General features: G+C 34.4%; 1 protein-coding gene across 1 annotated transcript; it reads left to right on the top strand.

Annotated features, from left to right (window-relative positions):
* Positions 1-23184: 23184 nt before the first annotated feature.
* Positions 23185-23877, top strand: LOC113855177. The gene has a single exon (XM_027486698.1). It carries the CDS (start codon positions 23185-23187, stop codon positions 23875-23877), a length of 693 nt encoding a protein of 230 aa, XP_027342499.1.
* Positions 23878-25560: the final 1683 nt, after the last annotated feature.

The following is a 25560-nucleotide window of genomic DNA, read 5'->3' as shown; positions in this document are numbered from 1 at the left end:
TGAAACTGCTATAGGACTAGGATTTTAATTTGAAACTAATGTATTTGAATGAGTCCTATAGTAGTGACTTGATAGAAATTGTAACCCCGTTCCTTATTTTAAAATATTTGATGAAACCAAGGGTTGAAAAACCTTATTTGAAATGAAATTTATTTTATTTCGAATTTGCGAAATTATGATTTATTGAAATTAAACATAAGGTGTTACAGAAGTCAAATTGTCCATACTACTGCAAACTATACCATTACAACTCCCCTTCATTTCTTTTTTCTCTCATTGGATTCCACACAAGCTTAGTAACGCCCATCAAATTTTCAGGTAAGCATAAACTGACACCAAACCATTCAAACATCATGTACCATAGTCTCATGGAGATATCACAATACAAAAAAAGATACAATATGTCTTCATCTTTGGTATCACACATTTTTAGTTAAATTCAATTTTAGATTTTCTTTTAAAAGAATGGGAGTAAACTTTTGGGGGTTTAAAATTTGCAAATTAATTAAATTAAACTACAAATAGAATAAAAATGAGTAAAAACAAATGAAGAAATATCAATCCATAGAATACCAAATGCATGTAACTCTGATTATCATAGTATCTAAAGATTTTAATCTGAGTTTGAACGTTTACTCAATTCAATTATTAATTCAATTGAATAACCTAATTGAACTAGATCATGAATTAAATCAAATTATCATTTAACCTAACCCTAATTAATTATCAATTAGAATACCAAGCGAATCCTAAGTTGAATTCTAGCAACAGAAAAGTTAATCACAATTGCAATACACAAATCTGAGGTTAGAGAAAAAAGGAACAAACTCTGATCAATTTGGTTCAGAACTCAAATCAGAATTATTGAATGGGAGGTGTAACACCCTTTAAATTTTGACTTATTAAATACCTTATAATTTGTATATTTTCAAAAAGCATGAAAATTAATTTCAATTAAAACAAATAACATAAAATTTAGAAGAATTTAAAGCTTTCCTATGGATAAGTTTGCTCACAAAATTAATAAGGGAGTAAATGTATAAAGTAAACCTTGACTTAGTAATTACATTATACTGAACAGTTACATAAATATACAGATACTAAATTCCATTTACATATAAACATTGTAATGATTTACAAGTTGCTAGTCAAAGAGCTGTAGGACCTAGAATAAATATTTATATAACCAAAATATATTAAGTCCTATGAGCAGTCCCTATCCACACCCATACTCTGAAGACCAAATCCTAGTCATCAACATCGTGCCAACTCTTTATCTCGGCCAAGTCCTCAGCAGTTAATTCTTCATCTTCTTCAAGAAAGGCATCACCAGAATCCGCCATAACCTCTATGTTGGGAAATCTCTCAAATGTATACAAGGTGGGTCTCCCAAAGAGGTCATGATCGTGGAAGGTAAAATCATTATTTACAATCCTTGAGGACCTAACTGTCCCTCGATAGATATAAAAACTAAGGATATGATAGATACGACTATTTATGGGGAACTTGAAAAGAACATCATAATTTACATTTATTTTTACTGTCTATACATTACCATCCTCACAATCCATATTAAAGTTAAAACACACAAAACATTGATAATCCCTAAATTCATAATTCATTGTAGCTAACTAGATATTCTAATAATATAAGTTGTCTTTGTGGTGTCGTCATCCTTGTTCCCTGAAATATTTAGTAAGGATGAACATCTATTTTATTATTTAAACATAAGACTATTTTAAAGACTAACATCATAGCACAAATATAATCATGGAACATAAGAAAACATAATAATATCAATCTCAAAGCAAGGTATCACAAGCATATATTCCATCACAAGTCGTTATATTTCTTTCTTTCAAATATGCACTCTCAGTGCATTGTGATTACATATATACGATACTTCCAACAGTTCTTGAGGTCTTACACAACTAGGTAAATAGATGTCCGTTAACCCATGCATACAGATACAACTTATACAATAACAGGCCCCTTAGCAAAGGTATAGTCAGGAGTTTAGCTAGGAAACGAGTGTGAGGCCATATGGCACATTTGCTCTCAGAAAGATTGTGTACACATGCGCGAATGTAGCTCACCATCCTACGTTTACCCCATATTTCCCATCGTCTTCGGACTCTATACCCTCAGTGTATCTCTGTAACTATTCACACTAGATTCATTCAGCTTTTTACACTTATCCCATACTCTTTTCCATACTAAACTCATCACTTAGGTAAAAGACCGTGCTTAGTAAAGCACTTTCGGACTAAGTTCCAAACACATATAATACCATAATATATTATTAACACTCAAAATCAACCAAACATACTTTCACAACAATCCAATATCATTCAATCATGAAAATCATACAAGAAAACATACATATGCATATACATTATCCATTCTCTCATTTCAATACGCACTCCCAGTGCACTGTGATCACAAATATTAATGCCTCCAGCATTTTTTGAGGTCTTACTCAACTAGGTAAAAAGTCATCGGTTAGTCCATGCACATGGATACAACATATACAATAGAGGGCCCCTTAGCAGAAGTATCGTCAGGAGTCTAGTCAAGAAACAAGTGTAAGGCCATGTGATGCATTCACAATCAATAGATTGTGTATACATAAGCGAATGTCATTCACCACCCTACGTTTTTTCTAGATTTCCCAAATCGTCTCAATATTCTATACTCCCAATGTATCTCTGTAACTATCCATACACATTTTAGTCAGTTTTTCATGACACATATTTCTTCAACACTTCTCAAACATTCATATCTATTTTTTTCATCATTTTTCTCATGATAGCACAATATCCACTCTTTTTCTTTCTCTTCACAAAAAAAATTACCATACTATGTCATTCATGTAAAGTTAAATCATCAATCAATCATTTACATCCATTCTCTTTCATAATTTCCTTTAATATGCAATCAAATTCACACTAATTCTTTTTATTACTTTTTACTAATAATAGATTTCATCATTCAAAAATAGTTAAACACTCTTCAGCAATCAATTTCACATCATACAAATCAACACAATGTGTCAAAGGTCAAACACCTTCGGACTCAACTCAATCGTACAAATTAGAAATACATTGCCAGATATCACTGATAATGCAATAAGGTTCATCACTAACCCTCATCAAAATATGCAAAAAAACATATGTAGTCTATGATGCAAGCCTAGGTTGTCTCCAATGACATTGGATGGAAAACATACATCAAACATGTAAACATTAACTCAGAAAGCAAGTAAAAAAAGAGGGGGTTTTGTGGTTTCAAGTGCAAGTTTCTCAACCAGAAAATTAAATTGTAAAGTTCAATCAATAGAATATAGTAACCCCTAGTTTGTTCATATAGATTCTATCCCAATTCCTCTTAAGATTTAATACTCTACCCTTTTCCCTAAATAAGGTCAATTTAACAAGCAAAAATTAACCTTAAATTCCCATACAAAATTAAGCAAATCAATGGACTCCAATCTCTAATCCTTAGGTTTAAGCAACCTAAGAATTAAACCCCGAATTAAGCAAACTAAGTTCAGAACCTCCATTAAAAATGAATTAGAAATTGATTAAGGAACACCCTCTCATTCAATTCTTAACTTAATTCAAGAGATTGGGGAAAAAAGAAATTCATAAAAACTTATTTGTATTAACGTTTAAGGCCCAAGAATTCAAGAATCCATATGAACTCACTACAAATTACAAGAAAATTAGCCCTCCATAAGGATAGGTCTCACTATTGCAAGATGAGAATCAAGGAAAGTTAATGACATCAAGATAAAAATCAAAGAAAAGTAAGAAGAAATGAAAATCAAATCCTAAGTTGAACCCTTGGCTATCACCCAAGGTTGACCTAACTCTACAAAAGTGTTCCCAAAATGGTAAAAACCTCCCCACCCTAAATGGTGAAAATCTATTTATAGTAATTACTATCGTTTAGGATAGTAAACACGCATAGCATCCATGGAGTTCCTCTTCTCTATAGTGATTACTATTGTGCATGAAAATAATTACATAAAGTGTGCGTAATCATTATTATGGACAATAGTAAACACGCGCAACATGCATCATTCTAGAGCTCTCTGTAGTGTTTACTATCGTTCACGATAGTAAACACGCGCAAGTCTGCACCTCTATTTGGCTCTGTAGTGATCACTATTGCTTCTGAAAGTAGTTACTTTGGTCTGTTCCTTAGAATTGGTTTGCTGTAGTGATTACTATAGTGTCTGAAAGTAATTACTTTCATCTCATATTTTCCAAAGAGCAAAAAATTCAAAGGATTTGTCTAGAATTTCCTACACAATTATTCAAATGATCAAAAGTGGAAAATAGATTTACAGAAATCAGTGTAAATTAAACAAAATTAAGAAAGTTATGATATTTAATCTAAATGAGATTTTTATGGTATTTATAATTTCTAAGTCCATTTTTTCTATAAAAAGTTAAACAAAATATCTATAAAATATAGATTCATCAATCACACTCTCGGTCTATATAAAAATTATATATCCTAAGGTTTATCCCTTTTTCTCAACACACACACACACACACACACACACACACACATATATATATATATAATATTGAATAACACCTTTATGAAAATCTTCTTAAAACTCATTCTTAAAACATATCATAGATTTTCCATATTCAAAAATTCATTTATACACTGTAAATGTTAAGAAAACATTTGGGATATGTCATTCTAAGCAAGAGAATCTGAATTTTAATTCAAAACATATAAATAAAAGTTAGGGTTTGGGATCAACTCCCCTTACCTAGATATGGGTCTCTCAAGCCGAGTTTTTTCTAAAGATCCAAAAGAGAAGTACAACATTTTTTATGGAGGATATCGCCTTAAGGGTTAAGGTTTTCTTAAGTATCACAAAGTACAAAACTTTAGATTAGAGAAAACTAAGAAATATGAATGAAGTTGGAGAATTAAACTCCAAGAAACTTACTTGGATCTGAATGGAATAGAGGTTTGAGCTCGAATCTGGAAGAGATTCGGGGTTCAGAAGAGGCTTCTCTAAGAAGAAAAGCTAAGAGAACAAAGAGAACGAGAGAGAAAATTGTTTTGAGGAGAAATAATAAAAGTTTTGATGTTAAGGTCCCTTAAATACCCCTCCACTCATGACATTCTCGTTACAGCGAGAGCTTCTTGCTGCAGCAAGAATTTTTTGCTTTACCGAGAGTGTTAGTTGTGTCAACCTTATCCACTTTTCACTACAGCGAGAAGGATTCAAAGAGCCTGATTCTGGATGGTCTTTCTCGCTACAGCGAGATACCCTGGACCAAAACTCCTATTTTTTTCATACTAGGGCAACAAAATTGAAGGTGTTACACTATCCATCCATCAGCTTGCTTACAGACCCACACCACGTCCCCTAACTAATTTGAAGCACTATTAGCTACCTCTAAAGAAATTAACATATCAGCACACGATCTATACCGCTCCCATAACACATCAAAGCACAATGAGTTTGGAGACTTTAATTCTCTCCAAATCCATTTACCCAACAAGCTCCAATTGAACCATTCCACACTTCTTATCCCTAGACTACCCTCATTCTTTGGCATGCATACATTTTCCCATTTAAGCCAAGCTACTTTTTATGATTCCTTCATGCCACTTCAAAGAAATCAACATTGAATCTTCACCACCTTCTTAATTACACTTGGTGGCCTCCATAATCACCTGTCACATTCATCTCCATAATACAACTCTTATGAAAATTAATTTTAAGCCCAGATATAAGCTCAAAGCTTCATAAAATAGCCTTTATTTTCCATAAATTCTACTCTGTAGCTTCACATATAATCAAAGTATCATTTACAAATTGTAAGAATGAAAGTTTTGGTTCATCACTAACTTTGACCTTGAAAAAAAAGACTCTGAGACGACGCTTCTCATTAGTCCCTCCAAACTTTTCGCTGCTAATAAAAATAAAAAAGGAGATAAAAGATCACCTTGTTTGAGGCCTCTTGATGACAACCACAAACCATGTCGCCGAATTAAACGATCTTGAATTGAATTTCACACAATAGAAACGAAATTATTAGGGCACAAATAAGAATTGAAATTAAAAAAAATTAATAAAAAGTGAAAATAGAATAGAGATGGAAAATGGCGCCATAATCGCAAGATTGATAAGCCAAGGAATGATCGCCACAAGAGTTTTGGCCTCTTAATAAGATCAAAGAAAATTGGCTCACTTAAGAACCTAGAGTCACATGCTCTCACAAGAGTGTTCAATCTCAAATTGTATTCAAAACTAATTAAAAGTATGTATACAAGAGCTTATATATGCCTAATGCTTGTAAACTAATACTAACGCAAACCCTAATAGGCTTCTTGTACCAACAAGCCTAAATTCAAATAAACTAAATAAAATAACAAGATTTTATCCTAAATAAAAACTCAAAATAAGTAATGACTAATATTAAAATAAATAAACTAAACATAATAATTAAATCCTAATAAAACTCGTTAGAGTTCAAATCTTCTAAGCATATGTAATTGATCATCTTGAGCTTTTCTAACTCTAAATTGAGCTCCCTTTCAAATAAGACAGCAACAATCTTTTCTAAGTCTCCATTTATTCTTTTTGCCCTTGCCATTGTCATTGGTCCTTGAAGCCCTTCCAATGCCTTCAAGTCTTTGTCTTCAATGGGCCTTCCTTGATTCTCATCAATCCCTCCTTCTTCAAGAGAATTTGCCCTCAAATTTGACTCTTTATTATCTACATCAAAGAGAGATAAATCAGATACATTAAAAGTAGCACTAATACCATATTCACCTGGTAAGTCCACTTTGTATGCATTCTCCCCAATCCTCTCTAACACTTGCAATGGTTCATCCCCTCTTGGTTGAAGCTTTGACTTTCTTTGTATAGAAAACCTCTCCTTACGCATGTGTACCCAAACCTAATCTCCATGTTCAAATACCACTCTCTTCCTTCCCTTGTTGCCATATTTTGCTTGTTATTCCACTTTCTTTTCAATTTGAGCCTTCACCTTTTCATGTAACTTTTTAACAAATTCAGCCTTGGCATTGCCATCCTTATGTACTAAAGACGCAACATTAGGAAGTGGCAACAAATCAAGTGGGGTGAGAGGATTAAATCCATAAACAACCTCAAAGGGTGAATGCAGGGTAGTTGAATGAAATGTCCTATTATATGCAAATTCCATATGAGACAAGCATTCATCCCATGATTTGAGATTTTTTTTTTACCATAGCCCTGAGGAGAGTAGTTAAGGTACGATTTACCATCTCTGTTTGTCCATCTGTTTGTGGGTGACATGTGGTAGAGAATAGAAGTTTGGTTCCAAGTTTTTGCCACAAGGTCCTCCAGAAGTGACTTAGAAACTTCGAATCTCTATCTGAAACGATGCTTCACTGCAAACCATGCAACCTTACAACCTCTTTGAAGTATAGGTCCGCAATATGTGTAGCATCATCTACTTTCCTACATGGAATAAAATGAGCTATCTTTGAAAATTGGTCCACAACCACAAATATGGAGTCCTTGCCATTCTTTGTCCTTGGCAAACCTACAATGAAGTACATAGAAACATCAATCCAAGGGTAATCTGGAACAGGTAACAGAGTATAAAGGCCATGAGGATTTACCTTGGATTTAGCCCTCTTGCACACAACACACCTTTCACAAAATTTATAAACATAATGTTTCATGTTAGGCCAAAAGAAGTGTTCTTGCAATATCATTAAACTTTTAGGTACACCAAAGTGTCCCATCAAACCACCCTCATGGGCTTCTCTCACAAGCAAGTCACGAATTGAGCATTTAGGCACACACAATTTATTCCCCTTAAACAAATACCCATCATGCTTGTAAAACCCATCATAAGCTCCTTTTTCACAAGATGCATATAATTCAGCAAAGTCAACATCATGCATATAAAGTTCCTTTACATGTTCAAATCCAAGCAATTTTGTATCAAGCATAGAAAGCAACACATAACGCCTAGATAATGCATCAGCCACTACACTCATTTTACCTTGCTTATGCTTAATAACATAAGGGAATTGTTCTAGGAACTCTACCCACTTAGCATGCCTTTTATTTAATTTTCCTTGACCCTTAAGATATTTCAATGATTCATGGTCACTATGGATCACAAATTCTTTAGATAAAAGATAATGTTGCCATGTTTGGAGTGCCCTAATCAAAGCATAGAGTTCTTTATCATAAGTAGGATACTTCAAGCATGCTCCATTAAGCTTTTCACTAAAGTAAGCAATGGGATGTCCCTCTTGCGTCAAAACAGCCCCTATCCCAACATTAGATCCATCACACTCCAATTCAAAAGATTTAGCAAAATTAGGGAGTGCAAGTATCGGTGCAAGCATAAGTTTATTCTTTAAAATATTAAAGGCTTCCTGTTGCTCCCTTTCCCATTTAAAACCCACATTTTTCTTAACAACTTCTTTTAAGGGTGCGGCAATGGTACTAAAATCTCTCACAAAGCGCCTATAAAAGCTTGCTAACCCATGAAAGCTCCTCACTTCACTCACAGTCCTAGGGGTTGACCAATCTTTAATGGCTTTAACCTTTCCTTCATCCACATGCACACCTTTAGAATTAACAACAAAGCAAAGAAAATTTACATGATCTTTACAAAATGTGCATTTTTCAATGTTTGCATACAATTGTTCATGTCTTAAAACCTCCAACACACACCTCAAATGCAACATATGCTCATCAAAAGATTTGATGTAAATTAAGATATCATCAAAGTAAACAACAACAAATTTTCCTAAGAAGTTCCTAAGCACATGATTCATTAAGTGCATAAAGGTGCTAGGTGCATTAGTCAGCCCAAATGGCATAACCAACCATTCATACAAGCCATATTTAGTCTTAAAAGTTGTTTTCCATTCATCCCCTTCCCTTATTCTTATTTGGTGATATTCACTCTTAAGATCAATCTTAGAAAAATAACAAGCACCAAACAATTCATCAAGTAAATCATCCAAACGGGGTATGGAGTGTCTATACTTTACAGTAATATTATTGATGGCACGACAATCAGTACACATCCTCCAGCTTCCATCTTTCTTGGGTACCAAGATGACTGGTACAGCACAAAGGCTTAGGCTTTCCTTCACCCATCCTTTCTCTAACAATCCTTCTACTTGTTTTTGAATCTCTTGAGTTTCTTGAGGATTGCTCCTGTATGCAGGTCAATTGGGCAAGGTTGCCCCCAGAATCAAGTCAATTTGATGTTCTATCCCTCTAATTGGAGGTAGGCCGTGAAACACTTCTTTAGGGAAGACATCTTCAAATTTCTGCAAAAGAGAAGAAACACCACTAGGCAAAGTATTATTAGCAAAAGAATTAATATAATCACTATGAGGACTTTCTTTACATAAAAGTAGATACATAGACCGAGAGGCCAATAACGCTTTTCTCACTTCTTCTTTTTTTACAAATAAATTTTCTCTCATTTCATATTAATTTTTTTCTTCACTTTTCCTTTCACTCTCATATTTTTCATTTGGAAGTATCCTCACTTTTTCCCCTTTCTTTTTAAGTTTCCCCTCAAGGTCACTCTTTTTCTTTTCATCTTTTCTCTCTTGCTCTCTTCTCAACCTCATGACTATTTGATCCTCACATACTTGACTAGGAGTCATGGGCACTAGAGTGATTGTGCACCCTTTATGTATAAATGTGAACTTGTTGGAATGACCATCATGAATAGCTTTCTTGTCAAACTGTCAAGGTCTTCCTAAGAGTATATGACTTGCTTCCATGGGCACTACATCACACAAGACATTATCTTTATACTTGCCAATAGAAAAAGTAATTAAAACTTGCCTATTAACAACCAACTCCCCTTCATCACTCAACCATTGTAGCTTATAAGGCTTGGGGTGAGGAGTAGTAGTAAGGTTCAATTTCTCAATAAGTCGAATACTAGCCACATTGGTACAACTACCACCATCAACAATAAGAGAACAAACCTTTCTAAGTACCAAACATCTTGAATGAAAAATATTTTCTCTTTGTGTGGTGTCATCCTCCTTAGCTAAACTACCCAAGAGACGTCTTACCATAAGCAAATCTCCTTCGTGACATAAAGCTTCAAACTCACTATCCTCTTCACTTGAAGCATGTGATGATTGAGATGAACTAGCACTTGAGATCTCACCATTCTCTCTCAAAATCATGGTTTTCTTGTTCAGACATTGTGATGCAATATGACCCTTTCCAAGGCACTTGAAGCATTTAATTTCCCTATGTCGAGAAGTAGAAGAAACAGAAGCATTAGTAGGATTAAAAGAAGTTTTAGGTAAAGGTTTACCACATTGGACAGTCATGTCCTTAGTTAATGTTCCCTCTTTCTTCACTCCTTCCTTCCATCCTTTTGAGTTATAGGAGGAGATACTTCCTTAAAGTACCCTTTCTCTTTAGTTATGCTTCTACTTTAATAGCTTGGTGAACCAAATCTTCAAGTTTCACATAGGGATGAAGTTCCACTATGTCACGGATGTCATGGTTGAACCCATTTAAGAAACGGGCCATTATTGCTTCTCTTTCTTCAAATACATTAGCTCGTATCATGGCAACTTCCATTTCTTTATAATAGTCATCAACACTTTTGTCACCTTGCCTCAAACCTTGAAGCTTTGTATGAAGCTCTCTATTATAGTATGTAGGAACAAATCTCGTACGCATTAGGTTCTTCATTTCAATCCATGTATCTACAAGCTCCTGATCATATCTCCTTCAGTCCCTTTGAATTTGATCCCACCACACCAAAGCGTAGTCATGAAACTCTAGAAAAGCCATCTTTACTTTCTTTTCTTCACTATAATCATGGCATGAGAATACTTGCTCTATCTTCAATTCCCACTCTAAGTATGCTTCAACATCATTCCTTCCATGAAAACTAGGAATCTTTATTTTAACTCCAGCAATTCTCTCATTTTCTCTTATTCTTACATCTTCTCTTCTCCTTCTTTGATTCCTCGTCTCTCTATTATCTCTCCACCTATCACACCTCCTTTCTTCATCATCTCTCCTATTTTGTCTTCTTTCTCTTGAAGAATTAGTAGAGTCTCCATGGGCATGTGGGGAACGATCACGTGACCGCCTTCTTGCATTATTTTCTAACGCCTCTTGAACATTTCTTATTGCTTCATTTTGTCTCTCAAACATGCTTTCAAATCTTTGAGCGAGTCTTTCAATTTGCGAGGCAGGAGTGCTCTCTCTACTTGATCCTCCTTCTTGAGACATTCTACAAAGCAATAAAAGTTAATGCAAAAAGAAAAGGTTCTCGCCACTCGCTAAGTGTTTTCACTCAGTAGATATTCACTCGTGTTTCACTCTAAATTGGCTTTTATGTAAGGATTTCTCTCTTGCCTTTTTCCCCTTAAGTGCTCTCAAGAGTTTTTAAGGAAGTCAACCTCCAATCCACACAATTAACCAAAACCAAGAGACGATCAATCAATGAGAATTAAGTGAAGCCAACAAAAAAAAAACTCTAAGACAAAACTAAGGAAGCCAACAAGACAATAGAAAAAAAAGGACTAAATAAGAAGTAAACACACTCAAAAATAGATTGCAAATAAGACAAAATTGAAGAATTTAAAGAAGATTATGTAATGTTAAATAATAACTATTTTTTTTTTTGGTATGGAATCAAGCAAAATAAATGGAAGATTGGAAGAAATATATCAAAAACACACTTTTGTATGTTGCAATTTTTTTTGTAGTATATATATTTTTTTCCTCTTTTATTTTTTTCAATGAGCACTACGTTAACAGTGTGCAATGAACAGTACCTTTCAATCCAATTCTAACCAAAGCTCTTGATACCAATTGATGACAACCACAAACCGTGTCACCGAATTAAATGATCTTGAATTGGATTTCACACAATAGAAACGAAATTATTAGGGAACAAATAGGAATTGAAATAAGAATAAAATTAATAAAAAGTGAAAATAGAATAGAGATGGAAAATGGCGCCACAATCTCAAGATTGATAAGACAAGGAACGATCGCCACAAGAGTTTTGGCCTCTTGATAAGATCAAAGAAAATTGGCTCACTCAAGAACCTAAAGTCACATGCTCTCACAAGAGTGTTCAATCTCAAATTGTATTCAAAACTAATTAAAAGTGTGTCTACAAGAGCTTATATATGCATAATGCTTGTAAACTAATACTAACACAAACCCTAATGGGCTTCTTGTACCAACAAGCCTAAATTCAAATAAACTAAATAAAATAACAAGATTTTATCCTAAATAAAAACTCAAAATAAGTAATGACTAATATTAAAATAAATAAACTAAACATAATAATTAAATCCTAATAAAACTCGTTAGAGTTCAAATCCTCTAAGCATATGTAATTGATCATCTTAGGCTTTTCTAACTCTAAATTGAGCTCCCTTTCAAATAAGACAGCAACAATCTTTTCTAAGTCTCCATTTATTCTTTTTGCCCTTACCCTTGTCATTGGTCCTTAAAGCCCTTCCAATGCCTTCAAGTCTTTGTCTTCAATGGGCCTTCCTTGATTCTCATCACCTTTACCAATTGCCACTTCTTTTATTGGGCTCCCATTAAGAAGGACTGATTAATGGCTACCACAAATACAAGTCTCCATCCACCTTATCCACTTCTCCCCAAAGCTAAACTTTTGTAACATATATAATATATATTTCTAATTCACTGAATAGTATGCTTTCTCATAATCTACTTTTAACACAACATTTTTATTTTTATTTTTGCTTTTCTTAGCATAATCTATCACCTCATTGGTAACAAAAACACTATCTAACATGTTTCTTTCTAATATGAATGTTGATCGTTGCTCATTTATTATGCATGCGCACATCCCACATTCTATTTGCAAGCACCTTTGAAATTATTTTATAAAGACACCCCAATAAAGAAATAGGTCTATACCCCTTATTTATTAAAAAAGTATAACTAATAAATACAAATATAATAAAAATTATTTTTTAATCAAATATGAAATATATTGTAAAGAACATTAGACTGCCAATTGATAGAAGGTTTATAGAGGAGAATTGCACTGACAATGAGGTGAAAGAAATGGATGCACCTCCACCCTCACCCCCTCCAACTGCAACTTATCCATCACGGTAGAAGGATGCCACTACATAGGACTAGCATGCACTGTATATGGCCCACTTTCAACATGAGCAGTAGGCTATAAGCCATAGAGGCTAGTTGCAACTACAGGCTAATTTATTTGGAATAGTCACCCACCTCTTGCCATCAAAGGTCAGCTCATTCATCACCCTGGAGTAGTTCAAGACTTTGATTGCATGGCCTGGAGGGAGCAACTAAAGACAGATATGCTAAAGCTATTAAGCATGTAGAGAGAAAGGATGATCAACCTGCTAAGGGAGCTGAGGTTGCAGAGGCAAAGCTAGAACATAGAGACAAGACACTTGATGTTGGAGCTAATGAGTAGAGAGTTGACCTTACGAACATTGCAAAAGAGATGGAGTAGGTGGAGAGACACCTATTAGGAGTTTTAGACCAGATAGTGGGAGACCTATGATGCACCACTACAGGTATTGGGTTTCATCAATTTTATGTTGTAGCATTTTTATCTTTACACTTCATTTTATTGTTCATTGTTCTTGTTTATTTACATTTTTCTTTTTTTTGCATTTTATGACTGATTTTTGTGCTTTGATGGATAGCTGTCAATATTACATGTTGAATTTTATTTTGAAATAGAAAACAGCTTTCGGGATTGACTGAAAACTCTCTTGAATGTTGATAAGAAATTAATATAGTACAGTGGGTAAATATATTTTTAAAAGAAAAATACTGTGGTAAACCAAATTTTTGCCCAATTTCACTGAACATTTTTGCAAATTTACACTTGAATTGTAGAAATTGATGGTTGATGTTTGGTTATAAGCATGAAATGATACATTGAGAGTCTAATTTGTAAAAAATATAGTTGAACGCAGCATGTGTTAGACAGTTGCTTTGCCTAATTTGGTTTTAAACTATGTAGTTGGAAAAGTGAATTGACTTGATCTAAGGAATTAGCCTTTGTTGGGTGAGTTATATGCATCCTACATGATTATTTGAGTGTCATCACTTCTTAATTATAGTTTTTATTACGTAAATCTCTGTTCATTACCATGTTAGTAAGTTTTTGAAATGATCAAAACCATCTTTATTACTTAAACTAGGGCCAAATAGCTAACCTTGAAATTGAATTATCACTTGCAACCTATTTGAGCCTAAAAAATATTAATTTTACTTTGAAAAATCCTTCCTAATACTTTGAAAGAAAATTATTTTCATTCCCTTTCATTTAGATTTGTGAAGAAGGAGAAAAATTTTCTAAAGGGTTTACGGAATTAGTTTCGAAGGATGAATTAGTGAAGTGGAATTTGTTCCTTTCCTTTGTTGATTAAAAAAAAATGTCATTGCAAAATAAAAATGAAAAGAAATAAGGAGAGAAAGAACAAAAGAGAAAAAGAAAGATGAAGGCTTTGAGCTAGAAAATAATTATTTGGTTCAAGCAATTGTTTGGATTGGATAAGTGATGATTCATATTTTGTACTCATATTTATAGCCTTATTGCATCTTCTAAAATATCTTTCTTTCTCTATTTATTTCATTTAGCATGTTTTTGCAATTCTTGCGTTAAATTGGAGTTTTCATGAATACTTGTTATCCTTACTTTATATTTCATATTTTTGCTATTCTGACCCTTGCCCACTATTTTAGCTATAACTTTTTCTGTACATCTCCTTTTTGGCTAATTCTTTTTGTAATGGATTTTTGACTTCCTGGACTTCTATTTGGACATATGGATCATGTTGTTTGGAGTTTGGAGCTATTTTCTATTAATTTTTGAAGTTTAGACTTGAAACATACCTTTATATATTTTGGGTTTTTATTTTAATTACTTGTGACAGCCTTGGCCAATTTATTTCCATTTTCATTTAAGACCAGTATATATAGGGGTTAAAAGGTTGATTTCAAACCTCTCCTCCTTCTTCTTTCATAATTTTGTTTTCATAATTTCATTTTCAGTTAAAGACTTTTTCCCATTTTTTAGAGAAAACTCTTTTTCGTTCCATTCGCTTGCCTCTTTTCGGATTCTACTACATTCTTAATTATTTATTTCTCAAGAATCATCTCATCTCAAGCGTAGATTGCAAGATTAATGATCACTCCGAGTTTGTCTTTTTACTTTTTCGCAATTGTTGATTAAGATTAGTGCATGAATAATTTGATTGAATTTGGTTTTATTCTTGAGTGTAATATTGATCGATTGATTGCTTTTACATTTGAGATTTAGGCAAATTTGGTATAGTAATCCTAGTTTGCGTCTGTGATTCGTGATTTTAATTTGTGTTTTTAATTCTTGTTTTTGTTTTCCAATTTGTTTTGCATTTTGTTTTCATTTTTGTTTTCAATTTGTTTTTTTTTTGTTTTGTTTTTGGTTAAATTAAATTCATTTTTGTTTTTTAAAATTAGTTTTCATTTTAAAATTTGTTTTCTTTTTAAAATTCGATTTCGTTCTTTCTAGATCCAATTTTTTTATCCATTTTTAATTCTATTTTTTTATCCATTTTTAATTTCATTTTTTTAGATCCATTTCTATTTTCATTTTTTTAGATCTGTTTTTAATTTCATTTTTTTAGATCCGTTTTTAATTCAATTTGTTGTTGTCGATTCTATGTTTTCGTTTCAATTCTTAAAAAACATAAACCCCCCAATCTAACCACTGTTGCATGCTTAAAACTGGAAACAAAATAAATTTATGTTCTTATGAGATGACCTAGGTTTACTCCTTATAGTGCAAAATTATTTGAAAAATCTAGTTCTGTTTAAAACTATTACGACGTGGTTGTCAATAAGTTAAAAAAAATGATAGCATATTTATTAAGCTATTATTTGCTTTCTTCATAATTTGAATGACATGTTATCCAGAAAAGTCAAGCTCCTTTGTAGCTCAAAGTAACGCCCTAATTTTTGGTAATATTAATTATTAATTAATATATATATATATATATATATATATATATATGTGTGTGTGTGTGTGTTTGTGTGTGTGTGTGTGTGTGTGTGTGTGTATTTTTGCATATATTTTATGGATGTGTATATATATGTGTATGCATGACTGGATAGGGCTGAAAATGGGCTAAGTGCCTAAGTGCAGGGTGTAATACTGGGTTATCCTCGCTGCAGCCAGAGGGCCCTGGGAGGAAGGACCGAAACTGTCGCCTTCTCGCTGTAGCGACAGAGCGACAGTTTGGGGTGCATTTATATGTGTAATCTTGCTGTAGCAAGATTCTGCAGAAACCAGGATGCAGTTTTGTCTGAGATTTTTGCTGTGGCGACAAAGGGCGTTGCTGTAGCGAGAGATGCCTCGCTGCAGCGAGAATTTCTCGCTGTAGCGAGAGTGTCGCAATCTGCAGGTTTTAAAAGGGGGTTTAGGGTTTGAGAAGTTATTTCTCAAAATCCCTTCGAATCCCTCGACCCAGAACCCTTTTCTACTTATTACATTGCCTCTAAAGCCGTTCGGGAGCTTGATTGACGGTTGAATCCGTGTGAGGAACGCTTGGAGGTGAGTTTTAATGATTAGGGTTTCTATTTTCATTCCCTTTCTCTATTTTTGTGGTTTCCCTGAGTTCTTATGGAGTTTCTCCATGTGTTTAGGACGAAATCCGTGAGGGGGAGCACTTCTTGGTGGACTTAGCGTGTGGGACTTCAATCCGAGGTAAGGGAGACTATACCCTACTGTTTTTATGTGTAATTGATTGACTATGGAGTTATGGCTAAGTTAGAAGGTAGAAAACGTGTAGAGAATGAAAGTTGAATGAGAAATGTGATGAGAGCCATGTGCCGTGAGATGTGAATATTGTGTGTGTTTACCCAAAGTGGATGAATGTGAATTGTATGCTAGATGTTGCATGATAGAATGAATATTGTGAACAAATGTGGGCCTGAGGGCCGTGTAATATAAATGAATATTGGCTATGTGCCATGTAATGTGAAATGAATGTCGGCCTAGTGCCGTGTATTTGAATGCAATGTGGGTTGTGTGTCGTGTGTAAGCATGAATATTGCGTGTGTGAATGAAATGTATGTGAATGGGGCGTGTAGCGCCATTATAATGTATTGTGAATGGTTCAGCGATACACTAAGGGTGTGGAAGATGAGAACTGTATAAATACCTTGAGGAGGAGGGAGTGGTGGTGACACCGACTGTGGAACAGGTGCACCACAGGCCACACACTCTCTTCTTGACTAGACCTCTGATCACTATCTGTGCTGAGCGACCCGTGACTGACCACATGGTATCTGTGAGGTGGGGGTAACCGACGACCATTCATGGTGTAAATATGTGATCACAGTGAGTGTGGCTAGTGTGCGTATGCACGGGTTTGTGTATTGTACTTATGGACGTGGAATGTTGCCGATGTCGTGAGTGCATCGGTGTTAAATTGACATGAGCTGTGTAATAATGCTGCCTGTGATTGTATTTATTTAATGTATTGGAAATGTGCTAGAGGTGAGACTCTATGTTGACTGTGTGTTTTTGGGTAGTGTAGAGTACTCACCCTTACATTCATTTTTTAGGTAATCAAGACGATCAGCACTGGATTCAGTGAAGGAGTAGATGGAACTGCTATAGGACTTAGGATATTATTTTGAAAACTGTTGTATTTGAATAAGTCCTATAGCAACTGTTTGATGTAAATTGTAACCCCCTTTCTTCATTTGAAATGGTTGATGAAACTTGAATTGAAAACGGAAATTTTATTATTTCAAAAATTTATGAAATTCCTTATTTATTGAAATTAAATTTAAGGTGTTACACGCAACCCTATTTCAAGCCTAAAAAGACCTTAGCGATCTTGAATTTGCTTTGCTTTGATGATGAATATTGAGATGAACAACAATTTTAGCCTACTTAGCAAGTTGTGATTGGATAAGTCATACACTTTCCCGTGTTGAGATTTTTAATGAGTGAATTTTACGTGATCTAGTCATTGAATTGTCCCTATTACTTTTCTTAAAAATGTTGAGTGCATTAGCATCTCATTGTTTGCAGCTGTGGGCACCACTGAAAATTTTGTTAAGACTGCTCATAGCAAATGTTTATTTATGATGAACAAACTCTGCATTCTGATTTTTTTTTCAATTATTATTCTTTTGAAAGGAATTTTTTATTCAATATTCATTTAATAAAGATGTGATTATCTTGCTTGAGGACAAACAAGAGTCTAGGTTTGGGAGAGTTGATAAGTGTTATATTTTAGTAGTCTTTAGTGTATATGTTGGCACTTATTTGAGTCCTTTTTAATTAGTTTGCACTTAAATTTCCTTTAAATTCCATGAAATTTACATTTCATGTCATTTAAATTTAGTACTTATAGCTTTAAATTTGTCAATTATATGAAGGCATTTGATCCTCATTTCTTATTCTAAATATTAAGGGCAAGGCTTTATGAAATGAAGAGTGAAGAGAAAAGAAGCAAAGTTCACTAGTCTTCAAGGCTTGCTTGAGTGAGAAAGTCTGGAACTACCAAAAGTGGTGTAGTAATGGAGAGGCTTTAATCTTTTTTCTCAATGTTTTCACCAATCAAAGCAAGGAGATGAAGTTTTTACACCTCTTCCATGGAAAAGCTTGGAGCTTTGTGCGTCTATCCACTGTGTGAGTCAATTTTGACCATTTGAACATATATTTTTTTAGCCTAACCTTTGCATATTTGGATTGTGCAGTGAAAAATCTTTCTAACCCAACTTGTTTCATCCAAAATGGATATGGGATCATTGAGTTACAATGAAAATGGTAAAACCCTTTCTTTTTCTGCGTTTTCTGTGTTATAACAACAAGGGAGACTGATTTTCATTTTTCTAGCCTCTAAACCTTGCATGCAATCATTCCTTTATGTCTCTTATAGAATTATATTTCAAACGCAAGTGGTTTTACTCAAAATGGACATCAAAATCACAAGTTACAGTGAAACGGTGAGATCTCTCCTTGTTCTGCGTTTTCAGTGTTTCAGCAATAAAGGAGACTATTTTTCTCATTTTTGTGCTCTCCAAACCTGACATACATCATCCCTATGTATTCCTTGCAGAATTATCTTTCCAATAGTGGATTTTGAACTCAAATCTGACATTGTTTGCCTCCTCAATTGCCTAGAATACGTGAATATCTTCATTTTTACATTTTCTACAGAAATAGTGTAAAGAGGTCATTTTTATGTCCTCTGTACCAAGCTGTTTCAACCTGGAAAATTGATTTCCATAAATTACATGAAAGTAGCTTTCCAATGCATATTTTTATGTTAATTTTGGACTTCATTTGAATACCCTACGGAATAAATTACAAAGATAGTGCAAAGCTGAAAAACTTGCATAAATAGCAGTGAAGTTTGATTTTTCTGCACTTTCCTATGCATTAAAACTGGATTTTTAAAAGTTGATTTTGATCCTTAGGATCTTAACTTTCTAACAAAATTTTTGGATCGTGATTTGGACTTCGTTTGAATTTGTTACACTTAATTTTACAAACATTGCGTAAATATGAAGCTTTTCGGTTTTCTGCAGTAAGTTCATGATTGTTTTGGCTCAAAGGATTCTAATAGACTCCTCTTTGAATTAGGAACATAACGAACCAAGAAATTTCAAATTTTGACACCAGAAAGTCCAAGAAAAAGAACTTGCGAACTACCTCACTCACAAAGGTAAGGGGGAGGAGGTATTTCAAGTAAATAGTAAGAAAGGAAAAACGTCAAAGAGGGTTGTCCCTTAACACATGTATTAGGAAACATGTGGTGATTAAATTACATGTTGATATTCTTGAGCCTTTGCTTGAGAACATCTATGTTTGAAATGAAATTGTGAATGTTTGTTTAATTATGATGACTCTCAATTTTGATTGAGGATTAATTTGCACTTAATGTTTGAGTAAATATTGTATTATAAAAACTTGTGAATTATTTGAAGTGAACTATTTACTCAAAAGTTTGTTGAAAATCAAAAAATCAATTTAATGAAATGTTTTATTGAAATGCCCAATATGAGTATGTATGATTGGTGTATTTGAGCAAGTTATCTTGTGTGTTGTGCTCTTTAAAAATATATGGTTTGGCGCATATGTTGATTGTGTAAAGCACTAAAAGTATGCAGATTGATGAATCCACACTTTGTTGGATTTTTACTTGTCTTTTTAGTGTTCTTTGATAGAAAAAGTAGATCTAGTGGGTGTAAATAACATAGAAACACCATTTTGGTCAAATATTATAGGTTTCTTAATTTTTGGCTAATTTACATTGATTTACATAAATATAATTTACAATTTTGATCACTTGAATAATTGTGCAGGAATTTCTAGGCTTATTCCATAAATTTTTAGCCTTTGAGGAAATTTGAGTTCAAAAGTAATAGTGGACATTACAACAAGCTAGATCTAGGGGGCAGACCAAAGTGATCACTTTCAGAGCGATAGTGGACACTACACAGACCCCAAACTGAAGAGGGCCTGTGCGTAACCACTTTGGATTCTACAGTGGACACTCCAGAGAGGGCCAAATTGATCCTGCACTGCGCGTAGCTACTTCCATTTCCATAGTAGCTATGCGCGCTGCACGTAGTCACTTTGAACTTCATAGTGGACACTTCAGAGAGGGATGACAGGATGAGAGGTTATGTGTAGCTACTATGACTTTCATATTAGCTAGTATGGGCGATGACCACTGCACTATAAATAAAATTTTGGAAATTAGGGTTGAGGATCTTTTTTAGATTTTTGTCATTTTGGGGAATACTTGCAGAGCTTGGGTCAGCCTTGGGTGACAGCTAAGAACTCAACCTAGGGTTTGATTCATATTTCTCTTTACTTTCCTTTGATTTTACATTCATGTCATTGAATTTTCTTTATTTTCCTCTTGTATTTGTGAAACCCATCCTCATGGAGGGCTAGATCCTTTGTAATCCTTAGTGAGTTCACCTAGATTCTTCAATTCCTGGGTTATAAATGTTAATATAATTCCTTTTCCTTCATGAATTTCTTTTTCCCAATCCTTTGAATTGAATTAATGGTTGAATGAGGGGGACATTGCTTAATTTCATTTTAATGAAATTCTTAACTTGGGTTGCTTAATTCTGAGTTAATTTTTAAGGTTATGTAATCTTGGGAAAAAGGGTTGGAGTCCATTGAATTTGCTTAAATTCGTATAGGATTTTGAGATTGATTTTCGTTTGTTGAATTAATCTAATTCAAAAGAAGAGGAAGAGTGTTAAATATTGAGAGGAATAGGGATAGATTTACCATTCATTTCTCTTCTTCTTTTGCATATCATCTACAAACAGATTGTCAATTTGAGCATACTATTCAGACCTTAGAAGACTTGTTGCGGGCTTGTATTGTGAAGTGTAACATCCTATGCTTTGTGTCATGCCTGTAGTATATTAATGAGAAAATTTTGTAATACTTTCTAAGCAGAAAGAAACCGTGTCTGTACAGTAACCCCTAATGTCAACAGTGACATAACGCTGATGTCATCGGTAACATCATCGCTTATGTCATTGGTGATCTCACACTGACATCATCGCTTGCATTATCGGTGACATCATGCTGATGTCATTGCTTGCATCATGCTAACATCATCGCTTACATCACGATTGACGCTGATGTCATTGGCGACATCACGCTGACATCATCGGTTATGTCATTGGTGATCTCACGCTGACATCTTCGGTTAAATCCTTGTAAAAGCTCTGTTTTGAGGTAAGGGGGCTTTACTTTATCATTTTGTTATGTTTATTACTTGTATTCTCATAGATCTTGTCATGTATGTGATTATATGTGGAATAATCCTTGTTTTATAAAATAATAATCGGTGAAAAGTGAGAATAATTGGTTATTTATGTGATTTATGATGAATACATGGTAAAAATGTGATATTATGTCCAAAGAAGGCATGATAAGGTATATTGAGGATGGTTGATATGATTATATGATTTTGTGATATGAAATATACAAAGAGATGCATGTTTCATGTTTGAATATATTGTGTTTCATGTAAAAATGATGTGTATTGTGAATATGCCATGATTTGATGTATATGATGAAAAGTATGTGGAAATATGATGAAAAATATGTGTGAACATGAGAAATGGCATATGTGAACATGTGAATATACTCGAAAGAGTATGAGATGGAAAAAATATAATGTAAATAGTTACAGAGATACACTGGGGAAGTGGAAGATGGAGACGATATGGGATATCTTGGGGAAATGCAGGGTGGTGAGTGACATTCGGGATTGTGCACGGAATAGTATGTTCGAATGCACCACATGGCCACACACTCATTTCTCGACTTGACTCCTAACCATTACCTTTGTTAAGGGGCCGTCTATTGCATGCGTTGTATCCGTATTGCATTGGGCCATCCGGCGACTATTTACATGGATGTGTAAGACCTCGAGATAGAGGCATCGGATAACTGTGGCCACAGGGCGCGGTAAGCGCAGATAAAAGTAAAAGAAATTGTGAATCTGTGTAATGTAATAGCGTTGATTGGAGAATATGCTTTATATGACACTGTGATATGTAATGCCATGATGTTTTCTTTAATCGTGATAAGATGTGTTTTGTGAAGAATGTATATGTTATGTATGAGTGGTAGGGTAGAGACTCACCCTTACACAATATTTTTCAAGAAACCAGGATGAATAGTACTAGGCTCACAGTGCATGAATGGATGAGAACTGCTATAGGACTTAGTTATTTTGAGTTATGTAATGAATATTTTCAGTTCTATAGCATTCTTTTGAAACAGTTGTAAAACTACTATTTCTTTTTATTGCTGATGAAAATTCTAGAATCTTTGTTTTTCTAAAGTACTTATGAATTAATGAAATTTTACTCTATGAACCTTATATCATTTCAATATCTCTTTCTTATTAGAGAGTTTTGAAAGAAAATTTATTTTACCATTTAAATTTTTATGAAATGATTATTTGCTAATATGACTTGTTAGATGTGAATTACGTGAACTAGATCTATCTATGATAGATTAATAAGTGATTTGAGTTTATTGCATGATTAGAGCTATGGATGATAGAGGTAGACTTGCTAGTGCTACAAATGAACTCCTGGAGTGAATGACCCAAGTCTTAGAGACTTTGGCACATAACCAGGAGGCTGAACCAGCCGAGTATAGAGGACTTTCTTCTTTTACTAGGCATAACCCTCCAAAATTTGAGGGAAAGTTTGATCCTGAGGGAGCTCAGAGGTGGATAGCAGATGTGGAGAAGATTTTCCATGCCATGGGATGTAAAAAGGAGCATAAAGTAACTTATGCTACTTATATGCTGAGTGGAGAAGCTGAGAATTGGTGGAGATTTGCTAGTCAAACTCTACTGCAAGAAGATGGTTATATTCCTTGGGAGACATTCAAGGCAACCTTCTTGGGAAATTATTTCCCTAGAGATTTAAAGAAACAGAAGGCTAGGGAGTTCCTTGAGTTGAAACAAGGAAACATGTCTGTAGGTGAATATGTTGCTAAATTTCATGAATTGATGAAATACTGGCCTCACTACCAACATAATGATGGAGAGGAAGATCTATGTGCTCAATTTGAACATGGGCTTAGGCCAGATATTCGGGTTGCTGTTAGTGTATTCCAGCTGACAGATTTACCCACTCTAGTGAGTAAATGCAGAATATTTGAAGCCAATACTAAGGGTAAGACGGTGGATACCAGAATCGGTGGTCTTGTGAGGCAAGACCGAAGGCCTCCAAGATTTTCTAGAGGACCTTACTCAAGTGAAGGGGACTGTATCTTAAGAAGATAGTAGTGGTGGTTCAGGTTCTTTCAGAAGGCCACTAAAATGTTTCAAGTGTGGTGGACCTCATATTAAAAAGAATTGTCCTCAACTTCCACCAACATGTGACATTTGTGGGAAAATGGGACACTCTGCTAGTGTCTGTTGGTCTGCTCCACAAAAGAGCGGAAGCATGAGTGTGGAACAAAGGCCTGAATCTAGAGCAAGCACTGAAACAAAGCCAAATGTGAAAGGCAAAGTTTTTGCTATGAGTGGAGCCGAGGCTTCAAAATCAGAGGAGCTTATTAGAGGTAAATGTATCATAAAAGACCGACTTGTAGATGTGTTGTTTAATTCTGGTGTTACTCATTCCTTTATTTCTGTGGATTGTATGAGATGTCTAGAATTACCTGTATCTGAATTGTCTTGTGATGTTATTGTATCTACTCTTACGGGTAAGCCCGTAGCAACTTCTTCTGTGTGTTTAGGCTGTCCTGTGATGGTATATGGTAGGATTTTTAGTATAGATTTGATTTGTTTACCTCTTTCCCAACTTGATGTAATTTTGGGAATGGATTGGTTGTCATACAACCATGTTCTATTGGACTGTAAAGAGAAAGTTTTGATTTTTGGCACTAAAGTATCAGAAAGTGCTAGGCTCTTAAGTCCAGATCCATTGGAAAATGCAATGAGTGCTAAGGCTTTCATGGTTCTAATTTCAATTGAGACTGAAAAGGAAATGAAGCCTGAGTATATCCCAGTGGTTAGAGATTTTTTAGAAGTTTTTCCCTGATGATGTTACTAAATTGCCACCGGAAAGAGAGATTGAGTTTACTATTGATCTCATTCCGGGAGCAAATCCTATTTCTGTTGCACCATATAGGTTGTCACCAGTGGAGTTGGCTGAGGTAAAGAAACAGGTAGAAGAATTATTGTAGAAAAGGTTTATAAGGCCAAGTGTGTCACCTTGGGGAGCACTTGTTCTTTTGGTTAAAAAGAAAGATGGGAGCATGAGAATGTGTGTTGATTATAGGCAGTTGAATAAGGTAACAATAAAGAACAAGTATCCTATTCCTCGAATTGATGACTTGATGGATCAGTTACGAGGAGCTTCCATATTTTCAAAGATTGATTTGCGATCTGGTTATCATCAGATCAGAGTTAAGAGTGAGGATATCCCCAAGACAGCATTTAGAACCCACTATGGCCACTATGAGTATCTAGTTATGCCATTTGGTGTGACTAATGCTCCTACAGTATTCATGGACTACATGAATAGAATTTTTCATGAGTTTTTGGATAAATTTGTTGTAGTATTTTTAGATGATATTCTAATTTATTCCAAGACTCATGAAGAACATGCAGAACACTTGAGAATTGTTTTGCAGATACTAAGAGAAAGACAGTTGTATGCAAAATTCTCTAAGTGTGAATTTTGGTTACCGCAAATCCAATTTTTGGGACATGTGGTATCAAAAGATGGCATTATGGTGGATCCAGTAGAGGTGGAGGCAGTGGCTCAATGGCCAAGGCCTACTAATCCCACAGAAATTCGCAGTTTTCTGGGACTAGCTAGCTATTATAGGAAATTCATTGAAGAATTTTCTAAAATAGCTTTTCCTTTGACGAAGTTAACAAGAAAAGGAAAGGAGTTTGTGTGGAATGAAGAGTGTGAAGCTAGTTTCCAAAAGCTGAAAGAAAAGGTAACATCTG

Source organism: Abrus precatorius, unplaced genomic scaffold (assembly GCF_003935025.1).
Source record: "Abrus precatorius isolate BTA unplaced genomic scaffold, Abrus_2018 Scaffold1, whole genome shotgun sequence".
Lineage (NCBI taxonomy): Eukaryota > Viridiplantae > Streptophyta > Magnoliopsida > Fabales > Fabaceae > Abrus > Abrus precatorius.
Note: the sequence above shows the minus strand (reverse complement) of the source record. Positions and strands in the feature narration are given on the sequence as shown.

Coding starts and splice junctions, on each gene's coding strand:
- LOC113855177 (XM_027486698.1), top strand. CDS start 23,185: ATGACCCAAGTCTTAGAGACTTTGGCACATAACCAGGAGGCTGAACCA.